General features: G+C 34.9%; 1 protein-coding gene across 1 annotated transcript in view; it reads left to right on the forward strand.

The window, feature by feature from the left end:
- The first annotated feature begins 623 nt into the window (after positions 1–623).
- Positions 624–8623, forward strand: part of LOC140341740 (butyrophilin subfamily 2 member A1-like) — a 27262-nt gene continuing 19262 nt past the window's right edge. Inside the window, exons 1-3 of the mRNA XM_072427616.1 lie at positions 624–872; positions 2940–3001; positions 6486–6827. Coding sequence (XP_072283717.1) covers positions 2941–3001; positions 6486–6827 — 403 coding nt within the window. The 5' untranslated portion in view covers positions 624–872; position 2940. The remainder of the gene's footprint in view (positions 873–2939; positions 3002–6485; positions 6828–8623) is intronic.

The following is an 8623-nucleotide window of genomic DNA, read 5'->3' on the forward strand; positions in this document are numbered from 1 at the left end:
TCAATTGTAATCTTGAATGTGTATAAAATTAATACATATTGAATTTGCCAAAAAAAAAAAAACAAATCTCTTTCCTCTAGCCTTTATTTTGTGAATAAACTAATCAGTATTCCATCCTTAATAAATAGAGCCCTAAATAGAGCACGAATCATTACTCACTACTCCATGATTACGGTCTTTAGGCTAGTTCTCTATCTACTTCCAAAAAGAAAATTCTAAGTCTGAACACCTTAACTTGCATTTGGAGAACTGTGCCAAACACTTTAAAAAAAAAACAACTATACTATATCCACAGCTACTCAGTTATCTTTTTTTATTTCTTTCTAAAAAGAAAGAAACACTTTCTAAAAACACCTTCAACGTTTTCCTTTATCACACTTTTTAGAAATTTTCAAACTATAGAAGTTAAACTTACAGATCTGTAGTTACTTGGTAAAGACATTGCTCCCTTTTATAGATAAAAACCATATTTTTATTGATTCATTAATAAAACATGTTAACTTCAGATGTGAAGTGATTAAGCATAATATCTCAAGTTAATAACAAACCTTAAACCCGTAATATAAGCAAAGAACAAAGTCTATAAAGTTTTATTACTGTTGCTATGTATAATTGGAGGAAACTAGGAGACTTTAACTAGGAGGAATAGTTTCTACATGATAAGCTGTATGTGGAACTGTACAGTTCTCTAGTATAGGTATTCTTAATATTCAGTTTTACTTATTGTTTGCTTCATGGTATTTTTCCAGCTGCACTTTGGACCTTGAAAACCAGAAGCACAGACTCTTTCATGAATTATTGTGATTTGTTTAATTCTATGTGGTTTACTTTCACGTCTTGGTTTCAAATGAAGTTCCCTAACTACCCTAACAGTAAGTGACTAAAATTTGTTTTTGATTTTTTAAACATTGTCATTTTAAACATATGTGGATCTCTGGACCAGGCAAATTAGCAACATTTTTGTCATATTTTTTTGTTCTTTAAAACCCAATTTTTGTAAGTATCATATTCCCATAACTAAATAAAATTCTCATTGCATTGCAATGCATTGCAAACTTGTTTTGCTAATTTATACCTTAACCTTTTCTGTTTACTGAAACTGATTTCTAAATACTGTTAAGAATTATTAAGTTTAGCAAGTTTAATAGCAATTTTGTTTTTTTTTTAACTTGTGGTGAGATTTTGTTATGTAGTTTATAAAACAATACAGGCATCACAGCAATGGCAACTTTTTCTGGCAAAAAATAATTCTGGCATGTGCTTTTTTATTTATTATTTACAATGTAAAACAGTATAATAAATCCACTTAATAGTGACGGTTATCAAACAAAATACAATTAAGGCAAATAGCATATAAAATCAGGTTTTTATATATGAATTCGTGTCTGTTTGATGAAATCTTCTCTCTAGTTCAAAGTTAACCTGCTAAGGATTTATCAAATCAACACGCTCTGGCCGGTGTGCCCCCTTCAGCGGGGTCCTTCTCCTGGCCCCGCTCGGGGACACACCAGCCAAAGCCGTGGAACACCAAAATTTTCATGCGGACCACCGGTTAGTGGTTTAGTGGTACACCCAAGGTGCAAATGAGAGTATAGAAAATTGAATGGGCCCTCAGGCTTTCATTGTGGCAGCACAGTGGCTCACAGGTAGGTACTCTGGTACCTTTGCAGCTCTGGGTCCCAGGTTTGAATCTCGGCCAGGACACTATCTGCATGGAGTTTGCAGCTTCTCCCCATGTTTGCATGGGTTTCCTCCAACATTCCTAAAAAACATGCAGGTAAGGTAATTGGCTTCCCCTCAAAAATGTACCTTAAACTGTATTAAAGACATTTGATTATGGTAGGAACAGTAGATTGAAGAACAGCTAGTGACATGACTATAGACTTTGTACAGCGCTGTGTAATATGATGGTGCAATATAAATACTGTATAATAATAATAATATGCTCTATCCCCAAGTTAAAAAAAATGATATGGTGTAGTCAGGTCTCAATTTCCACAGATAGCTATGTTTCTTAGATTCTAGAATGTATTTCTTTTTTTTGGAATTTCAGTAGGAAATATGGCTCTAAGGCTGGATTTTTTGACAAATGATGCAGTAAGGCAGTCCATTGATCTTAAATGAACTGTTAATGAACCTAATTGGGTAATTGAATGGCTTAATTGAATGCTGTTTTGCTTGGTAGCTAACTGTTAGTCATGTTCTTTTAGTAAAGGCCAAGGAACACCACTTGTTTTGTAGTTTTATGCTTTTACTCAACTATAAGTCGTGTGCAAACAAACTTTTCACAGTTACAAGAACACTGTTCATAGGTGTTCGCTTACCAAAGTGATGCATCGCATTGTAATGGATAATTCCCCTTAGTAAATTCAGAGAAAATTCACTTTGCAAAAACTACTCAGTCATGTGAAAGGAAAGGGAAGCAAAAGAAACAAGTACATGATTTGGTGACTAAAGTCTGAAGAGGTTCACCTCATTCACTAAGCTTATTGAAATGTCCATTGAAGAATGTTTGCTCACTTTGCTAAGTGAGCAACCTAAACTCCTTAGCAAATCAACTCCATGATTTCTATTTTACAGACATTGAAATGAAAAGTTCACATATGCTGCTCCTGCCCATTCCCCTTTTCAAAAATGTACTATAAATATGCAAAAAACACACACAAAAATGTACATACTAGGTGATTTTAGAAGAAAGATAGGATTGGTCAGCATAAATCAGCCTCAAATAACAGGCCTCAAAAAAAAAAAACACACACACACACACAGAAATTTTAATCCTTCTAGGTTGGAAACATTTTTTGGCTTTGACTCCTAAAAACTTAAATATTTACATACCCTGCATTTTACATTTGTATTATACCATACAAGTTTATAATTATTCTGAAAACTAAAGATATACATGCTATTTATATCAACCTTATGTTAATATATTATAGAATGATGCTGTTGTGTTTCATCATCCTAATCTTCAACCTAAACTTTAACCTGTTGGTCGGAGGTGAGTAATAATATATTTTTTTATTTTCATTTGTAGACAAATATAAATATAATTAGCTTGGTATTCTGTACCTAAGTATGCCCCATGATTCAATAGCTTGTAGAACCACCTTTAGCAGCAATACCTTAGTAAGTAATCATTTTCTGAATGACCTTTGTAGTCTCTTGTATCGTTGAGGTCTCAACACAGCATTTTGATTGGATTGCATTTCAGGCTTTGACAGAACAATTACAATAGCTTGATTCTTTTCTTTTTTAGCCATTATGTTGTAGATTTGCTGGTGTGCGTGGGATCATTGTTCTGTCATGAATTGAGGCTTTCAGACATTGGCTGTCACACAGATGGCCTCAAATTTGATTTCTAGAATATTTTTGTATTTAGAGGAGTTAATAGTTAATTAAATGACTGTATTGTCCTGTGGCTGAAAACAAACCCAAATGAGACCACTCCTCCACCGTGCTTATTTGGTCTTGTCTGTCTAAGTGACATTGTTCCAAAAAGCCATGTGGTTTGTTCAGATGCAACTTTGCAAACCGAGCCCTGCTTAACATGCTTTTTAGAGAGAACAGGTTTTCTTTTAGCAACTCTTTCGATCAAGCCATATCTGTTCAATTGTTTTCTAATTGAACTTAGAAAATGACCATGCTAATGGAAGCCTGTAGAGACTGTATGAGTATTGCACAGTCTAACCTTGGGACAATTTGCTGGGATGTCCACTTATGGGAGGATTGACAACTCTCCTGAATGTTTCCCCTAATCTTTGTCACTGTAGAATGATGGACTTATATATTGTTGACATATTGTTTGTAAATTGCCCTACAGGCCTTCCCATATTGATGGGCTTCATCAATTGCTTGTGTAAGCCTTTTCCCCTGCCATTGTGATATCACATACCTAAATGTTTTAGATTAGCAAACTGACAAAACGTCTGCTTTTATAGAGCAAGTTGCACCTGTTGATGATCACTTAATCAGGTGCATGTAATTAGCAGCACCTGGTTGCTACTTACCCCTTACCATTTTCACACACTCCTTCTGCAGTTTGACTTAGTCTTTGTCAAAAATGAATAATGACAGGGTGTAATATGTAAATTTTAGAACTTACTCCTATGCCCTGATTGGCATAGGATTGTTGGCTCCTTGTCACGGGCTATGGATAAGAATAATTAAATTCAGAATAATTCAGAATGTAGTAACATTTCAAAGAAAGGTATAGGTATAACACTTCTAAATCTTTTTTGTGTTTACCTTATTCAACTGCCAACTGTAAAACAGATGGCAGGATGATCAGGTCTTTATACCAATTGATGTGAAAGGGAGCGGATTTACCTGTCAAAGGATTTAAATTTTGACTATTCAAAGTTAAGATTCATATAGTTTGTATGTACAACACTCTCCAGTCCAGTTTTATCTCTAAAAAATCTTGTGAAACATAGTTAATGCTAGCATAATGGCTTTCATTCTCCTTTACTTGACAGGTTGTAGGAAGCTGTGCTATGCATCTTTTAGACTTAAATCACATTAAGACAATATTAAAATAAACCTTTATTTAAGAGAACAAACATATTGCTTTTGTTGACTTCTAAAAACAATACCATTTTAATTAATTTTCACTGATTTCTATAGCTTATGGATCACAAATACATGACCAAGGTAAAGCTAAAAACAACCAAATAACCATTGGTGTCACTACAGTTATAATAGGTTTGACAAATAACTAAAATCCCAATTTAAAACTGGTGATCGGGCACGTGTTTATTGCAGAAAGGGACAGGTGATGTCCCTTCTGTAATAACTATTCTTACCTGTCTCATTACCGCCCAGCTGTCAATTTTTCTGAAGTGTTTTTGAGTATGTGATGAGAAGGTAGATCTATTACAGCGTGAGTTCAATACGTGGCCTATTTTTTTCTATGATTTAAAATTCTGACCTTGATGGATTAGTGCAATCTGGATTAGTTTACTTACCTTAAGTGTAATAAAGAATGCAAAATGTTTTTATTGAGATGAAAACATTTCCCTTTGGATGATCTGAGTATATGCAAGAATTTTAACGATTTTTTTGTTGACTGCTTCATGTCAGCATACAAATGGGTTAATCCCTCACAACTCTCAGGACTTAACTAGATACATTCAAGATATTCCAAACACCTATTGTTCCTTTTGTTTTCATTGCCTTTTCCTCAGTTAACATGGATTGTCAGAACTATCAACATAGCTTATCAGGCAAAGAGTTTAGAAATCCTTTTTAGGGGTCACAGCTCTTCCTGTGCAGTGGGTATTCAAGTGCAATTGGACACCTACTGTAATGCAGCAACCTAGTCTCCTACCCATATGTGTCATTAGGGCTTTGACATAACTGCTTTTTTGTGATCTTTAACTTTTTTGAGCTTCCCTTCCTGGGTGGGCTAATTATTTCCCATTTATATGCTGGCATGGAACAGTCAGGAAAATAGACAATTTATTACTACCTACCATTGATTCCTGATAGCTCCATGGCAGCATACATATCCACCCTTTTAATTTGGGGAACTAGTTACGGAACGCTAGGTGTATGGACCACCTTGAAGTTTTAAGGTTAGGTCCTGAGAGCGGGGGGAGGGGTCAATTACTGAAAATTACATTAGGCAGTTTTAAATGTTCTGGTCTGAGAAAATGTCCTTTTGAAAGAGTGATACGAGCAAATAATTATTGAGAGGGTCTGCATGCATGTAGTACACAAGTCTGGGATAGTATTTCATAAAAAAATAAAATTCCTGTTGCAGCAGATGACTATAATTTTAAGTCAAACAAACAAGCAAGTAGAAAAATACATTTATGTGGTATACTTTACATCAAGTCCCTTCACATCAGAACCTTAAGGTTGAAACATTGATTTTTGGCTTGAAAAAGAAAGATAACCTTAATAACTTAACTGCAAATTTTTAGTTATAATAATATTATTCATAATAATAAATAAATAATATATTACCTTCAAAATGTCTTTTTGTACTTATAGATACTATAGTACTGTTTTTTTTCTCTTAAAGAGAACCTATCACCAACAGGGTAGATAACCCTTTTTATATCAGGTAAAATTGCATTTTTGTTCTGTAAATGATTATTTACAGCGGTAAAGACTGAATGGGAGAACAGAGTTTCCTGGGATCATGTATCCCAGGAGGCTTCAGGTTGCACCTTCTGCATGCACAGTGAGATCGGCATTCCCTTTTCCCACTTTTTCCCCATCTTTCACCTGCACTGTCACGTTAGCCAGAGGAAGAAAGAAGAAGGAAGAAAATGCAGGCCCCCAAAGTTTCCTCCCCCCTATGATGAAAGGATTTCAGAACGGCATGGGACCAAATAGAAGGATAGAAGAATCCGTGGTAAAGGTAAGTATGATTTTTTATATTTTTAGTTTAGCTCCACTTTAAGTGAAACTTCATTTTAGCATTGACATGACCAATATTTTTTTTTTTATTTTTTTAATTTTTTTTGTATCTATAGTAACATTTACAGTTTACAGTGCAGCAACACAAGTCAGTGTTTCTGTTGGAGAAGATGTACTTATCAGCTGTTACTTGAAACCAGAGATGAATGCTGAAAACATGGAAATTAAATGGCTAAGATCTCAAGATGCATCTGTGGTTTATCACTATCGCAATGGAAAGGATGAGGCGGTGGGCACAGACTATTATGGTCGTACCAAATTAATTAAAAATGAAATAAATAGAGGAAATATTTCCCTGAGGATACAGAACATAAGTGTCTCAGATGAAGGTTCCTATACATGTTATTTTGAGAATCAATATATGTTTGATGAAGCTACAACAGAAATATTACCAGTGGGTAAGTTACAAAAAGAAAGTGCTAGAAAATTATTATTACTGTTTACAGTGTAATAATACAAAATACACAAAAAAGTACACAATACTTAAAATATTTGAAATTGTACCTGAATTAATTGTTAAATGAAGTCAATTTTAAACAAAGTGTTACAGTTTAAAATAACACATTTATGTTTACATTTTTTTAAAATCTGTGTACCAAGGAAAATCTTTCTACTGTAATTAGTATACATTTTTTTGCAAATGAATGACACAAATGGCATTTTCTATGCAAAAGCTAAACTCAGATGGTAAAGAGCTCCTGCCAAAATCAACTAAGCACAGCATACTCAGCACTTATTGCTCATACTTAATACCAATGTAAAGCCCTCCTGCAGCAATGATAGGTCCAGGTTCTTAGAAGCTGTTATCTTCATCTCCGGCTCCTGGGGTAGATTTCCATAAAGTCGGCAATCCTCTTCAGTCATTGGATGGGCACTGATGTAACTTCTCCGCATGAGCCACACTGAGAATCGAGTTGTACACTTCATGAAGTGTGAGCCCTACTGTGTAGAGCTTATAAAAAAGATACCAGTAGCCAGGGATTATTTCTTGCATGTTTCTTTTGTTAGTCTTTCTAGTGAGTTTTTGTTTTTTGAGTTAAAGTCCACTTTTATAGAAGCTACGTAAATTGATCATTTCTGTAAATATTTATATACATGTACACAAAAACACTTGTGATTGCCTATTATATATTAATCAGTGTACAACTGAAATGTACAGGCCTTTTAGATACATGTTTGTGTGTTTCTTCTCAGACACTTAGATACTCAGCACTGTATGATCATACATAGCTACATAGTTACATAGTAGGTTAGGTTGAAAAAAGACATAAAACCATCAGGTTCAAACACTAAGGAAATAGATATATGCCAGATATAAAACCCTATAAGACATAGTTTGTCAGGAGGAAGGCAAAAAAACACTGGTACAATTTGCTTCAACAGAGGAAAAAACAATACTTCCTGATTCCATGAGGCAATCAGATGTTCCCTGGATCAACAGTCAATACTCAGTTTTATTCTGTGCACCTAGAAAAACATCCAGCTTTTTTCCTAAAGCAATCTATAGAACTTGCTGAAACTGCTTCCTGGGGAGCCGATTCTACATTTTCACCGACCTTACAGTGAAGAATCCCTTCCTTCTCTGAAACTTAAACTTATTTTCCTCCTGGCGCAAAGCGTGCCTACTTGTTCTTTGTAATGATCTCAAAGCGAATAATTGGGAAGAGGGTTCTCTATATGGACCATATATATATTTATACAGGGTGATCATATCCCCCTTAAATGTCTCTTCTCAAGGGAAAATAGATTCAGTTCAGCTAATCTCCCCTCATAGCTGAGCTCCTCCATTCCTTTTATTAGTTTAGTTGCCCTTCTCTGCATTCTCTACGATTCCACAATGTCCTTTTTGTGAATTGGTGCCCAAAACTGGACTGCATATTCCAGATGTGGTCTGACCAATGCTTTATACAGGGGCAGGATTATGTCTCCATCTCTGCAGTCTATTCCTCTTTTAAATACAAGAAAGTATTTTTCTAGCTTTAGATATTGCAGCTTGGCATTGCATGCTGTTATTTAGTCTATGATCTACCATAACCCCCAGATCCTTTTCCATTTCTGACTCCCTCAAATGTATTCCCCCTAGACAGTATGAAGCATGCATGTTATTAGCTCCCAAGTGCATACCTTTACATTTATCTATATTAAATGTGATTTGCCACTTGGCTGCCCAATCAAACAGTACATCCAGATCTGC

The sequence above is a fragment of the Pyxicephalus adspersus genome, chromosome 12 (assembly GCF_032062135.1).
Source record: "Pyxicephalus adspersus chromosome 12, UCB_Pads_2.0, whole genome shotgun sequence".
Classification (NCBI taxonomy): Eukaryota; Metazoa; Chordata; class Amphibia; order Anura; family Pyxicephalidae; genus Pyxicephalus; species Pyxicephalus adspersus.